Source organism: Corylus avellana, chromosome 7, assembly GCF_965113065.1.
Source record: "Corylus avellana chromosome 7, dhCorAvel1.hap1.2, whole genome shotgun sequence".
Taxonomy (NCBI): Eukaryota; Viridiplantae; Streptophyta; class Magnoliopsida; order Fagales; family Betulaceae; genus Corylus; species Corylus avellana.
The window spans coordinates 17,335,283-17,351,806 of NC_142496.1; the positions used below are offsets into that span (position 1 = coordinate 17,335,283).

The 16,524-nt window shown below is 35.4% G+C and overlaps 1 protein-coding gene across 1 annotated transcript; it reads left to right on the forward strand.

Annotated features, from left to right (window-relative positions):
• Positions 1-5,197: 5,197 nt before the first annotated feature.
• Positions 5,198-6,446, forward strand: LOC148584590 (uncharacterized). The gene is made up of 3 exons (XM_088518523.1): positions 5,198-5,232; positions 5,368-5,985; positions 6,419-6,446. The coding sequence occupies exons 1-3, from the start codon at positions 5,198-5,200 to the stop codon at positions 6,444-6,446; spliced, it is 681 nt and encodes a 226-aa protein (XP_088374649.1).
• The last annotated feature ends 10,078 nt before the right edge of the window (positions 6,447-16,524 follow it).

Consider the following 16,524-nt stretch of genomic DNA (forward strand, 5'->3'; position numbering starts at 1 on the left):
TTTTTTTTTTTTTTTTTTTTTTTTTTTTTTTTTTAAGAAAAATGCCCCAAATAACCACTAATTGAGCTACACCAAATAATTTGCCGCCATCTGGTAAAAACTGGCGGGTGCTCAAATTTTCGTCAAATTTTCTGAGGAAATACCACACGTACATGATGATGAGCTGCAGCTAACATCAGGAATCCAGGATTCAGTACTCTCACTATCACTCTCACTCTCTCTCTCTCTCTCTCTCGATCGCTCTCTCTCACTCAATACTCCAGCGCAAGGTTCTCTCTCCGGCAGCTCTCTTTCCGACGCACCTCTGTCTGCCAGCTCTCACTCCGGCGCACTTAACGCTCTCTTGTAGCTTTCTCTCCGGTATGAGTTTTTCTTAACCCTTGAAAACCTTAAATGAGTTTCTCCTCTCTTCTTCTCTTTCTATTTTGCATCTGCTGTTCATAGGTTGCAGTTTTGCATCTAAAATGGTTGATTTTTGTGGTTTCTATATTGTTTCCTGTGATTTTTAGTATTGAGATATTTTCAAACATAGTAGGAGGCTAATATTTGATCATTTCAAGCTTGTGTTGGGTGTAAATTTATTTAATTTTGCTCTTCATTTTGTTGTCAATACTGTCTCTTGAGAAAATCTAATTGATTTCTTGATGGCAAATTTACTAACATGTAGAGTATAGCCCTTTATTGGTACAGAGTACAAATAAGAGTAAAAAGGCTAACTTAAAATGAGAGATACAGAAAAATAAAGAAAAAATTATTCATATCTATCAATAGTTTAGAGGAATAAGAATTAGCAAAAACTATCTCAAGCATGCATATACAGAACTCAAAAAAAATTGGAGAGTTTTTTTATTAATTTGTTTTTTTTTTTTTTCTTTTTCACAAACCATTCCATCAAAAGATAGAAACTACACATAACCAAAGCTGAAATGAGAGTAAGGTACTAGGTGAAACACAGAACAATATGATTTTAAATTGTTTCTAAAAGTGCTAACCCCATGCCAAAACAACCCAACTAGTGCAACTTATATATCCCATCATTCTTTTCGGCATCAATTCTAATCTATCAAAGGGTCCAAACAGAATTTTTCCTTTTTAATCTCTCTAAAATGGCTACAAGTTCACATACCATCTGTACAAGAGAGTTTTACATTTTGTGGTCAACCACATGAAAGTTACAATTGAAATGATTCATATATTGCCCAAAGGTAGTATAACATTCACCTATGTTTGAAATTCGAGAGTTCTAAGATAAATTATGTCTGGTATGATGCATGACAGAAATGCAGTAATCCTAAGCATACTTGTTCAAATTGAAACAAATCAGTTTAAAATCATGAATCAATGAACCTGCATCACAATTAAGTCACTATATTAAAGGACAAACAACGTGAACATGCAGTAAATTATGTGGCACCAACGTTTTTTTCTAGTGTAATGGTTGCTATCTATGTGTTGCAAATCAGTGATTTTTGTTCAAGGGATCACACATTAACTAATCTAAACAAGGTAGAGGAGAAACATAAGTATATTTAAGCATGTACTAGATGGAACTTACTCTAAACCAAAAGATAACAATTAAATAGAGGACCATTAATATAACTATGTATTTCATTGAACAAACAGATATACTACAAAACTTTTGTTTTTCTTTTCCTTCTTAGAGATTGTTAAACTTCAAACCCAAAACGTTAACAATGTAGGAAGAGAAGAGAGAAATTGATCATTCTTGAACAAAGTGTGTAGTATGCAAGACAAGCAATAAGAAAAATACACATCTAAAACTTTGTTTATTATCCCCATTCATAAAGGTCATTCATTTATGACACGACCTGCAAACCCGACACAAACTCAACATGGATTTAGCGAGTTATAATTAAAAAGTCTGACTCGTTTAATTAAATGTGTAAAATTAGGGTTGATCCGTATAGTCTTATACGCATACCTTGACACAATCCGAACTCAAAACACAAGAAGTTGCCACCCCTAACTATTCATGGCCAGGGTAATTAATAGTACTGCAAATTGGGGAGGATATATGAAAAATAAAATTTATGACATTACCTGTAAATTAACATTCTAGAGCCATGTTGTATTATTTGATTAGTTTGATGTAACATATGGTTAATTAATTGGATGACATATTGACAGAGAGACATTTAAAAGTAGATAAAAAAAATTAAAGATTTAATTGTCAAAATTGAAATCGCACGAAAACCCTCATAACTTAATTAGACAAACAAAAGGGGAAGCTAGTAAGATTTACTATAGTCATGTTGAGGCCTTAGTCTTTGTGGCTATGGTTTTATTTTCTAGCAAATCATCAGAACTGAAAAAGAGAATAAAAACAGGTTATTGGCTGGGATAGCTTTTAAGTTGTGGGGGCTCTTTGGAGTGGGAGTGTGGAAATATATAAGGAGGAGATGATATTTTTTTCTCTAGATTTGTTAGATTTGAGGTGGAAGATGGGTCCAAGGTGAGGTTTTGGCATGACTTCTAGTGTAGGGAGCAACCCTTGGAGATTTCCTATCCGGATTTGTTTAGTATTGCACATTGTAAGGATGCGTGGGTGGTGGATTATATACAATTCCGAAAAAGAAATGTACATTGGAACATATACTTTTCCATAACATATGGAACTCAAATACTCTTTCTTTGAGCTGGTGTATTCTAATAAAGTGAGCAAGGAGGAGAGGATGGAATTTGTTGGATCACCACCAAAAGGTGAAAGTTTGAACTGAAGTCATTCTATCATGTGTTATCCATTCTTGTAAGTTCTCATTTTCCTTGGAAGAGTATTTGAGTATGTTGAGGGTCCCTTAAAAGTGACATTCTTTGTGTGGAGAATGTCACTTCTTTTTAAATTTTTTAATTTTTATACTTATCAAAAAAAAAAAAGAAGTGACATTCTTTGTGTGGACGGCGGCATTTAGGGAAAATCTCGACTTTGGATAATTTGAGAAAGAGGAACACCATGGTGGTGGATTGGTGTTCTATGTGCAAGAAGAGTGAGGGATCTATTGATCATATTATTTCTCCATTTTTGAAATAGAAAGAGAAATATAGAGTTCGCTTTTCCTTTTGTTTGGCATTGTTTGGGTCTTGACTGAAAGCGTGAGAGAATTGTTGGTGAGTTGGAGGGGACAAATGGAAAGTCGTAATGTTTTGGAAGTTTGGAGGTTGGCTCATTTATGTTTAATGTTGTATTTGGAGAGAGCGGAATGTAAAGAGTTTTGAAGATCAAGATACTTAGGTATTAGAGCTGAAAAATACTGTGTTCAAATCACTTTACACATGGATGGTGGCGTTAAATAGTCTGCCATTTTCTACTTATCTTGATTTTTTGGAGTTTTGTTCTTTTTTTTTTACTATAGTAGGGGGTTTCTCTTGTATACTTTTTGTGTACTAGGATTGTAGCCTTTACGCTTTTAATAAGATTGAATTACGTATAAAAAAAGCAACTTGGTAGACCCAAAGTGCCACGTGGTACCAACATGACTGAAAAAATTAAGCAACAAAATTTGACAACTAAATTTAATTATTTAGTAACTAATGTGGTAGTCCATATAAGAGTGTCATGTGGACTACTACATCAGTTTGTGAGGAACTTGTAGTAAGAGCTATATTACCCTTTGCAGCACTTTTAGGGTAGAAAATATAGAGGGTCTTAATCTCAACAAGTGTTGGCTTCAGATTGTTGGATAGTGGTAGAAAGAAAAATGTACGTATAGAAGTAAATGTTTGATTAGTGGTTTTTACATGTTTTTATGTGTATGTTAAAATATGCACGGGTACCCGGGTGCACACACAGTCATGTATAGCCATGTCATTAATTGTTTACCTGTATAAATGTGGGGTTTGTAGAGATATGTGTTGATTGGAGTAAAGCATAAACTAACTTGTTTGTGGGATAGCTGATAGTGCGATCGATCGCACTCACTACAAGTAAAACCTTTCTAGTGGTGCGATCGATCGCACTACGTGCTGAAGCCCCTGATAGTGCGATTGATCGCACCACCTACAAGTAAAACCTCTCTGGTAGTGCGATCGATCGCACTACGTGCTAAAGCCCATAGTGCGATCGATCGCACCACCTACAAGTAAAACCTCTCTGGGGGTGCGATCGATCGCACACGTGATCGTCTGAAAACTTGTATTCCCACTGCATCTCTCCCTTCTTCTCTTGCTTCTTCTCTTATTATTACTTGTTTATTAGTATTAAGTCTTATTCTTATATTAGGATTATGTTATTAATTTTCTAGTTCACATCAACTTATGTGATCAAAGTTGGTATAGTACATGATTGTATTGTCTTTTCCATTTAAGTTCAATAAGAAAGCAGCACAGTAAACTTGAAGCAAGACAACATTCTATAATAAATATCAAAGCTAACATCAATGGTAAAAAATGTAAAACTGTCATTGAGCTAAACAAGTAAATAAATTACAAATAGAAATTTGTTCTAAACTACTAACCCACTTCTAAAATATTTTGTTAGGTAACATGGCATTGAGCTAGCATCAATATTTGAAAACAGACCTCCCATTTAATTCTATTAATTCTTAAGAATCTGATCTTCTAATTCCCTTGTGTGCGTATATGTACGTAACGAATAACCTCTAATAGGGACATCAATATGGATAGGAGTTGGATGCGGGAAAGTACTCGATGTTCAGAGCGATTTCAAAAAGGTGTGGAAGAATTCATGGGAATGGCAGTTAAATCAGTTGATTCACGTGATATGACAAAGTGTCCATGCCGTGATTGTGCAAATCGATATTATTCTCATATTAGCGAGGTGAAGGGTCACTTGTATATGAATGGATTTACTCCGGCATACACTCGATGGATATTTCACGGGGAAGAAGATCATTTTAGGGTAAACACTTCTACAAACATGCACACACATACAACTGAAATGATGGAGGAGGTTGATGCAGTTGAAGAATTGTTAGACGATGTATGTATGGGGACATTTGTTGATGCTAACATCGGAGAGTCCTCTACTTCACAGGGCCCCACAACCGATGATCACGAACAAACAAGCTCCTTCTACCGATTTTGGGAAGATGGTTTACGAGAATTTTATCCAGGCTGCAAGAAATTTACACAAATTGCTTTTGTACTGAAGATGCTTCATATAAAGGCGTTCTGCAACATGAGTAACAAGGCGTTTGATATGATGATTGACTTGATAAAGATGGCCCTCCTAGATGGAGAGATATTGCCACGCTCGTATAGAGAAGCAATACAGTTTAGGCGACACGTGGAATTCGGTTACGATAAGATACACGCATGCAAGAATGGTTGTGTGCTTTTTTGGAAAGAACATGCAGACAAAGTGGTATGCCCAAAGTGCAACAATTCAAGATGGATTGATGGCAAAGGCAAAAAAAGTAATATTCCTCAAAAGGTCTTACGGTATTTCCCAATAAAATCAACGTTACAATGGTTGTTTATGACAAAAGAAATGGCCAAGAAAATGCGGTGGCACAAAGAAGGTCGAGAAGATGATGGCAATACTCTCAGACACCCTGCCGATTCTATTGTATGGAAAGAGTTTGATAAAAGACATGAGTGGTTTGCAAGTGATTCCCGCAATGTGCGGCTTGGTTTAGCAAGTGATGGTTTCAACCCATATGGTAATATGAGTACAACATATAGCATATGGGCAGTAATGTTAACGGTGTACAATCTCCCTCCGTGGATGTGTATGAAGAGTCCAAATTTGATGTTGTCCCTTATTATCCCTGGGCCTTCAGATCCCGGAAAGAATCTTGATGTATATTTGCGCCCATTGGTTGATGACTTGAAAGATTTATGGAATGAAGGCATACGCGTGTACGATGCATCAAAGAAAGAGACATTTCAATTGCATGCGACATTACTATGGACTATAAATGATTTTCCCGCATATGGAAAATTATCTGGGTGGTCTACAAATGGAAATCTTGCATGTCCAGTATGTAATAAGGATACATCGTTCAGGTATTTGAAGTATGGGCATAAGGTGTGCTTCATGTGTCATCGTCGGTGGCTTCCTCAAGAGCATCCATGGCGCAAAAGAGGAGATTTGTTCGATGGTACAGAGGAGCATAGATTGGTACCTGAAGAATTGTCTGCAAGTCAATTGTTGAAACAGCTAAGGGATGCTGAGGGTTTACAATTTCGAAAAACAAGCGGGAGAAAGAGAAAGTACACAGATATTGGGTTCAATTGGAAGAAGAGAAGTATTTTCTTTGAGTTGCCTTACTGGTCAAGTTTGAAAGTACGTCACAATTTAGATGTTATGCATATTGAGAAGAACATATGTGAAAGTATCTTAGGTACGTTGATGAATATTGATGGGAAGACCAAGGACACAGTCAAGGCACGAAGAGATTTACAGTTGATGGGTATACGTAAAGAATTGCATGTGCAGCCAAATGGTGAAACTTATAAGATGCTAGTTGCGAAGTACACATTGACAAGAGATGAGAAGAAGAGTTTATGTGAGTGGTTGTCAGGTGTTAAATTTCCTGACGGGTATACATCTAACATTGGTCGATGTGTGAACAAGCTTCCTGGTAAAATTTCGGGTATGAAAAACCACGATTGTCATGTCTTCTTACAGCGCTTGCTTCCTGTTGTAATTAGAAATTTCTCCACGTCGAAAATACGAACAACATTGACTGAGTTGAGTACCTTTTTTACGCAGTTATGTGCACGGACGTTGAAAGTTGATATCTTGAAACAAATGAAAGTCGACATTGTAATAATTTTATGCAAAATGGAAAAGATATTTCCGCCAGCTTTTTTTGATGTTATGATCCATCTAGCACTTCATTTACCTCGGGAGGCCGAGCTTGCCGGTCCTGTACAAAACCGTTGGATGTATCCGTTCGAAAGAGAACTTGGAAGATATAAGAAGTGGACGTGTAACAAAGCGCGTCCAGAGGGGTCTATTGCCGAGTGTTGCCTAGCTGAGGAGAGCTTGACCTTCTGTTTCAGGTATCTTCGGGGGATTGAGACAAGATGGAATCGTGAACGGAGAAATGTTGACGTTGAGGAAGTAGAAATGAGCCAGCGCTTGGATGTGTTCTCCCAGCGAGTTCGGCCGTTAGGAGCAGCTAAATTAGTAACACTGGATGCTAATGATTTTGGTAGGGCACGATGGTATGTGCTTACCAACTATAACGAAACGGCCTCATATTTGGAGTAAGTTTAGTAATGGTCTTTGTGTTTTACCTATTACGACATGTTATAATTTTAGCGTTGATGATCATTTACAAATACGTTTATTTTTCATGCTGTGAACATTATAATATGATCAAAAGAGAAGGCGGCCGTGACATTGATAAAAAGCATGAGGCTAACTTTGAACGTTGGTTCCATAAACGTTTATACAATAGTGGGTGTACTGCAGACAATGGCTCAAAACAATTATATGATCTTGCATGCGGGCCTGATTGTCATGTTAGATCGTATAGAGGTTGCATCGTGAATGGGGTTAGGTACCACACGAAAGAATGTGCAGAAACTCGTATTACCCAGAACAGTGGTGTTTCTGTTTCAGGTGAGGACGAAACCTCAATAACTGAGTATTATGGTGAGTTAAAAGATATTCTAGAGTTACGTTACCCTGGCCAAAATCTCGTGTACTTGTTTGAGTGCGATTGGTGGGACACTGGGAGTGCAACATGAGTACAAATGGACCAAGGCTTCACGATTGTGAATACTTCTCGTACATAGTGTGAATTCGACCCGTTCATCTTAGCATGTCAAGCTTCGCAAGTGTTTTACTTGGATGATCCCAAATTGGGTGGTAATTGGAAAGTGGTGTAGAAGTGGATCAATAGAGACATCTATGATATTCCAACAGTACAAAAAGGAGATAATACAGAAGATGACGAAAGACTCAGTGATGACGTATACCAGCAAGGTGAATGTGTTGTGGGTAATATGGTCTTTGTTGATGAAGCAAATGTTGAAGCCTCCACTCAATTACGTAGAGATGATGCGACAATAGCAATTGATGAATTATATATTCAACTTGATGCATGCATATTTGCCAACGATAACTTGCCAAACGAGGACTATGATACAAACTTTGATGAGGAAGAGGAGTTATGTAGCGACAACGATATAGACTCTGAACACGAAGAGGACTCTGAACACGAACAATCATTTTCAAGTAACAGTGATACAGATTCTGAATATGAATCTGATGATGATATGTGTTGAACATAAGCTCACATTTGGTGTAAGTACAAAGTGTATTAGCATATTTAATGAAGTTGATGCTCTCTCTCTCTCTCTCTCTATATATATATATACATGTATTGTGGTGTTTGTTTTTTTTTTTACTAGCATAATTATTGTATGTTTGTCAAAAATATTGAACATACTATATGGTTATAATTTGACTAATATAATTTTTTGGTTTTTGAGTTGTTTGCAGACTGATCATAACAATGACAACAACAGGACGTAAACGTGTTCCAGCAGCACGAGGCCGTGGCCAAGGTCAAGGTCGGGGCCTTATTGACGAGCATGAGAGTCCGACTCCCAATTCTGGGTTTTGTGATACATATATGCAAATGGCGCCCTCGCCCCCCCTCCTCCTCGAGTCAGTGGATAGGCATCCTTCGCACGAGTCTAATGATCTTATTCACTCAGTGGCAGGATTGGATTCACAGGGAGGCGCCCCTACTGCATCTTGTAAGTTTATGAATTATATGTTTATGAAATGTTATTTTTGTATTATTTTGGTTTGTTATAGACATTTGACAATATAACTTACTACGTTACCATGTTTTGCATAACAGCTACCACGTCTGTCAGAAGTGTAAGGGGTACGGCCAAGTGTAAGAAGTTGAGTGAGCACGTACTTAAGAATGGTCCCTTAGTGCTAAACATTCCAAATAGACACCGGGCACCTGTAGGCGATAATGCATCATGGTTTGCAAGCAAGATTGGGGAGATTATTCGTAACATGTGCGAACTCCATCACGGTGAATGGAAAAAGGTCCAAGTTGAGGAAAAGAGCAAGTTATTATTTCATGTTCAGGTATGAATATCAATGTAATGTTTAAGAATATGTTTCGTATGAAAAAATAATGTGACACATTTTTTACCATTGTTTTCTTATCTATTATGTATCAGTCAAATTTCGCACTGAATATGGGACGATACAAGCACGTCAAAGCTGTTGAAAATAAATTGGGTCGTGCATATGCTAGGATTCGTTCGAACTTGTATAGAGACCACTACAAAAAATATTTTGAAGGCATTGATAAAGACGATGATGAGGGGATTGCCAAGGCTAAGGCTATTGGGAGGGAAAACGTGCCAGCAGGATATGCTCCTGATATGCGACTCATTTGATGACGATAAATGGAAGGTAAATATATATTATTATACTGATTAGAAAATTCAGATTGATATAATTTGCATGCACTTGAGGACATTTTATGAATAATTGTGTTTTTTTTTTTCTCCAAATTTTATAGAAAAAGTCTGCACGAAATATAAAAAACAGAAGCAAATTGGAAACAAATCACACAGCTGGCACTTGTTCATTTGTTAACGTCATTTACAAAAAAGTAAGTATCTCTTTTTTATAATTTAATTAAAGTAACATTATTTAGTGTAAACTTTGATTATATGTATTATGTGTAGGAACAAGAAACAAAAGTGAAGCCCAATCCTGTTGAACTATATGAGGCTACCTATACAAGAAAAAAGGATAAAGAGTTTGTGAACGACAAATGCAAAAGTCTATATGTAAGTAAATCTTTACGCTCCGATCATTAAGTTGATTAGTGAAGTACATGAATAGTAAACTTGCATGAAGTATATATTAAACTAAGGCCAACTATGACTTGTGCAGCTTCAGATGCAAGAATTAACAACCAGTGAGGCCTTAGAGGAAGGCAGTGTGGAGGGGACAAGTGTCGAGGACCGAATGCAAGAAATAGTCACACAAGTGCTAGGGGGCCGACGATCTGGTCACGTTAGAGGAATGGGATGCGGTCTTATTCCCACCCCTTTAAGTACTTCATCTCAAGCGTTCACGCACTTCGACAACCATGACGAGTGTAGGAAAAGACAAGAAGATACTCAAAGCGAGCTTCAACAGACTAGAATCGAACTTCATCAGTATAGGGAGAATTTGCAAGCCAACATTAAGGAAACCAACAAATTGAAAGCCACTGTTGAGTTCTTAATGTCACGTATTGGAGGGTTAGTGAAACTATATCTATGCATTAATTTTACAAAAACACACATACTAAGTAATCGTTAAAAAGGTTATTGATCATTATATGAAATTCTATTCTTATTAGGTCTGGAGGGAGCTTGCTTGGAGGTGCATCAAGTGAAGCCAACAATTGAGGTAGCTTTGGAATAACCATTTATTTGGGATGTACTTTTTGATACCATCTATTTGAGATATATTTTTTTGATACTATGTATTTGGATAGTTGTTGGTACTTTCTATTTGCTATTGTATATTTGAGTATTTGTTGATCGTGATCTGTTTGGTAATGTATATTTGTTGGTACTTTTTATTTGGTTTATATTATGTTAAGATATTCGCAAAATTGTTGGTTCAAGAACTTTTGAGTTAGTAAATCTCCCTTGACATGTTTATCAAGGTTAAAGAGCTTTGAGTAAACAATGCAAGAGAGTAATAATATCATTCTAAATTTTATTATTAAGTGTATGCAGGATGATAAGAGTACAAGAAAGTTAAACCACCCAAGCAGGTTCTTACTTTAATATGTTTCATGACCAAACACATTTTTAGTATTTCTTTCTCTATCATGTTGGGTTTCATTCTTATTGTCTTTGATATTATATATTGGTTCATTGTGATAGATTACTCAAATTGCTTATAAGGATGAATTGGCAAGGAAGAGGATGCAGATAAGTATTTTATTTTGGGTTTTGGAATTTTCCTGGCCACAGATTGTAAAACATATATTTTATAGTTTTCTCCCTTGGCAGGTTTGGTTCATGGGGCAGTTCTCACATATTTTTGATGATTTTTATGAGGTTAGTCATTTTGAGTTACGTTGCTTGTGAGCATTTACATTAGTTTGAAGATTGTTGTCTGATGTGGTGAAGTAGTGTTAATGCATAGTAGTCTTCTCTAAAAGGTGTTAAACTTTTAAACTTTGCCAATATTTGTGGTTTTCGGCTTCTATTTCCAATGATAGGTGTCGTTTTGTAGTTTTATGCCATTATTCATGATATGTTTGCCCTTTATATTATATCATTTTCATAATTATAGGATAAAGAGGTATAAGATGTGTTAGTTGTGGTGAATGAATGGGAGAGAGTGGTTGATGGGTTTATTTTGTTTTGGTGATTGATAGCGTCGAGAAGGAACGAAGCGGCGGGGTGGCTGAGGAAGATGGTGGGAGCAGTGGGGGAGAAGGATTTGCCGGCGGAGCCGTCGGAGCAGGAGTTCAGGCTGGGATTGAGAAGTGGGATCATTCTCTGCAATGTGCTCAACAAGGTTTACTCTGGAGCTGTGCCCAAGGTTAGCCTTTTCCTCATCCTTATCTTCATTTAAATTCTGTGTCTTTTTTGTTTTTTCAATTTGAGATGTTTAAGCAGTAGTTTGATTTCTTTTTTGGTGGTGGAAAGTCCATGTGATTCTGCTCTGGTTCTTGATGGGGCCGCATTGTCCGCATTTCAATACTTTGAGAATGTGAGGAATTTCCTGGTGGCTGTGCAGGAAATGGGAATTCCTACGTTTGAGGCGTCTGATTTGGAACAAGTATGTCAGGATTCTCAAAGAATTAGGGTCTTTAGTATCTCTGTTTTTCATTAAAATAGAAATTTCTGTTACTTTTAGCCCATTTTTCACATACATCAGATGTTGAGGATGGAACATATATGGTTTACGGATAGAAATTTGTATAGTAATTCAAAATAAATTTGTTAAATTTCAGGAAGGGAAATCTGGTTGAATCTGTGCTAAGTAAGGTTGTGGAGGAGTTTGAGCATTGCATTTCAAGCCAATTTGAGCTGGTATGTTAGCTTTGGTTATCCAAAACAATCATTTTTCTTTCATTATTTTTCAGCAGAAGGAAACAATTTGGGCAGAGAGATCCTTTTTCAATATGGATTAGGTGATCAAATATGCTTTGACATTCAACTTAGGACTAGGAATTGATGCACATTCCAAATCAATAAACATGTTCTCTTGGATTCTAAACAAGTTTTTTTTTCCTCTACTTTTCCTATAACTTAATTAATACCTATCTGACTCGTTATTTGTTCATTTATTTGTAACCATTATTCTTCTTTGTTGTGCTTTGACTCTCTATGTCTTGGTTTGGTTACACTTGTTAACCAAGTTTAATAAACCTTTGTTGGTCAGTTTTTATGGAGGGTAGAATGTAGTGTGGGCCTTTTATGAAATTTTGAAGTATCTGATAGGATCTTCAAAATGATTGCCTCTAGCTTGTATTGGACACAGTCAATCTTTGTGGCAATAGAAAGGATAATTTCAGATAGGATAGAACAACAAAATATATAGGATCATCAATTGAGCCTCTTGTTTGCATGGGAATGTATTTATGTGGGCAAACATAATTTGTTATTGAGGTCCATAAACCAACCCAGTATACAGAGATTAAGGCTTAGTTGAGTTGACTTTAAAGCTTCAAAGTGTGGATATTTTTTTAAAAAAATATTTTGGCTGCTGTATTTTATGCACAGAAAAGGAAATATTCTGATAAGTTAGGACCTCAATGGAGCAAGGAGGAGCTTGAGCATTTTTATGAAGCCTAACGGAAATATGGAAAAGACTGGAAGAAGGTATGCCTTTATTTGACGTTGTGTTTTATTTACTCTTTTGGGATTTACTTAATTAGCCATAATTGGTTGTCTTTCATTATATAAGCAGCTTCTAATTTTTGTGGTGTAACTTCATATCTAATTTGGTTATGCATACATATGCAAACATTTTTCATGCTTTCTCCCTGTAATACTGTTTACAATAAAATTTTCTATTCTAATGAGACAATTTATAACGTGCTCCAGTTTTGTTTTTGGTCTCTTTTCTATTATTGACTTCTGTGCATATCCAGGTGGCTGCTGTAGTACATAACGGATCAGTTGAGATGGTGGAGGCTCTCTACATTACATACTGGGTTGGTAACGTCCATTACTATTAGATTGATTTATAACTAGAATCCGTAAAAAACAAAGTTTTCTGTAATTTAGGAGTATTATGGCAATTATACCAACAGTTCTGTATGTGACTACCTTTTCCTTTCCTTGCATAAACAGTGAATATTCTTCTTTTCATGCAAGCTAATTTTTAAAATTAAGCACTATTTTCACCTTTCTTGTACAATCTATTGCGCTTTATTTTAATGTAATTGATTTGCATGAACTAATGATCAGGGTATGACCTGGTTTAATATTTCTTTTGTTTTTTTCTTAATACTTGTCACTGCTTTGTCTTGAATGCATTCTTATAGATTTGAATGAGGGTCATAGTGCTCATTTACTTCTATTAATTGCAAGTTGGAGGATTGAATCTACTAAACCTCTTGGCAGAAAATAGTTTCTTTTGCATCCCAGTTATTAGATAGTTTGGAGCGGGTTTGTCATTCAGTTAATAATTTCTTCTAGTTTCAGTAGTTAGTTATGGTGAGATTCTTGATAACTAAAGTTAATAAATGTGTATGAAATTTGATCTTAAATTCAGAAATGAAACTGGTTTGCATATGTAAGTAATTTGGTTCCCTGGGTCTGGGTCTGCGATCGATCGCACACGATTGTGCGATCGGTCGCAACATCTCAAACACCTTCTGGTATTGCGATCGATCGCACACAATTGTGCGATCGATCGCAAAATCTCGAACACCTTCTGGTATTGCGATCGATTGCACACGATTGTGCGATCGATCGCAAAATCTCGAACACCTTTTGGTACTGCGATCGATCACACAATCGTGTGCGATCGATCGCATATTATTTTTTTTTAAAATTTTTTAGGACCATTAGCGTCCACAAAGTGGACCCTAATGGTTAACTATTAGCGTCCACTTTAAGTCGACGCTAATGGTTAACCATTAGCATCGACTATGCCTTCCTTTTACATCACGTCTAGGGTCAAAAAATTGTGACTTTTAGGGTCCATAAAGTGGACGCTAAAAGTTATCATTAGGGTCGACTCTAAGTGGACGCTGATAGATAATTTTTTATTTTTATTTTTTAGGACCATTAGGGTCCACTTTATGGACGCTAATGGTTAGCTATCAGCGTCGACTTTGATTTGGACGCTGATAGTTATTTATTTATTTTTTTTAATTTTTTTAGGACCATTAGGGTCCACTTTGTGGACGCTAATAGTTAACTATTAGCGTCCACTTTAAGTCGACGCTAATGGTTAACCATTAGCGTCGACTATGACTTTCTTTTACATCACTTTTAGGGTCAAAAAATGTGACTTTTAGGGTCGATAAAGTGGACGCTAAAAGTTATCATTAGGGTCGACTTGAAGTGGACGCTGATGATCACACGTATGAGCATTAGGGTCGGACTATTAACGTCGACACCTTTAGGGTCCAAAAGTCGACGCTGTTGGCAACAGCGTCTACTTTAGGACTTTTAGGGTCGACTTAGAGTCGCCCCTAAAGAGCTAAATTCTTGTAGTGAGGTTTAGATATTAAAAACATGGACACGTGTCGCAATTCTAAGCACTCTCAGATATTAAAAAACATAGACATGTGTCACAATTCTAAGCACTCTCTGTGTCAAAACTTGGCTTATATATATATATATATATATATATATGATAATAGAGACAACATATGACTTTATGCACTGCAATTTTCATCCTAGAAACCCAGTGCCTTGTTTCTTTACTCCATCTATCAACATGAATTTGGCTCTACACATAATTCTAGTATCTATAATTTCATTGATTCAGTTGCCCAGCATCACTATATCCATTGAGGTTCAGCAGTACCATCCAGATGAAAGAGATGATTTGCTGCAGCTGAGGGATTCTGTCACTTCCAAATACTTAGAGGTGTAAACGAGCTAATATAACTTGACAGCTCGCTCGATACCCGCTCAGTTAAGCTTGACCCGAACTCAAGCTCGACACTGTACAAGCTAGCTCGTTATTGTTGTAACCCGCTCGATTAGTTAGTGATACTTACCCGGCTCGCTCGATCAAACTCGACGGGAACTCGTGAGGTCAACTCGTTTAAGACTCGAACCGGCTCGTTAGCATGACTCGTTAGTTCAATCATATATCTTGTATATATATATATATACAAAATATATTACAAAAAAATAGTTATACATATATATTTAAATATGTATATTAGTAATTAAATAATATATGTTATATGAATTATTTAATATTCATGTGTACGTATTAGTTGACATACTAACTAGTTAGTTCATAAATTAACATATTATCTAGTTAATTAATATATATATATATATATATTAAGTAAATATAATTAAGTACATGTTACTCAATTCTTCTATGTATATTACTTATTTTATTATACATGTGTGTTATATATTAGTATTAACATACTAACTAGTAACTAGTTAATTATTAAACTAACATATTAACTAAGTTAATATATATTAAATTACTAACTTAGTATAATTAACTATAGGTTATTTTGACAAACAAAAAAATTATATGTTACTTAATATTTGTATGAGTATTATATATATATACTTGCTTGTTAGTTAATATATACTAACTTAGTATTACTATTAATTAAGTTAAGTGTTAGATCATATGATCATATATATCAAAAATTAAGTGATTAATATTATAATCAACAATGTGTTTGTTTAGAGCTATATGCTCTTGTTATGTTTGGAGTGTTATGCTCTAGATATCTATTTTTTGATGAAAGAAGATTACAATGTTTATAAAAAAAAAACAATGTTTGTTACAATCACAAATTAAGTATTATCATTGTAATTTAGATTTTATATCATATGAATTATCATTGGAATTTAGTCACATTAATTATCATATGGTCTAATATTTTGCCATATGAACATATAATTACTAGTTAAGTAACTTAGTAAGCATAGTTAAAGATTTATGGTGTAAGTTTCATAATATTTAAGTATTAATGTATTATCACTATAATTTATAGTATTAAATGCTTTGCAAGATTATGTTACTACTTGTCATTGACAAATTGTAAGATTATTCTTGCAGTTGTTTCTTCTAGAGTTCCCACTTAATTTTCAAGTTTAATATCTCCAAAATAATTTGAATTAATTAAATTAAAGGGATATTCAGGAATTAATCTTGAATAGAATAATAAAATAGTAATAATAAGTATTAGTGTCATAAATAATTATTTGTAATAGTAAATTGTAGTTAAATTAAATAAGGGGTTAAATATTAATTAACAAATGATGGAAATAAAATAAGGTGGGGGCAGTAGTGTAGTTTAAAAAGTGAGAGGTTTGAATTAAAAAGAAATCTACATACTACCACGTGTGTGGCTTTGATTGGCTATATGGGGATAT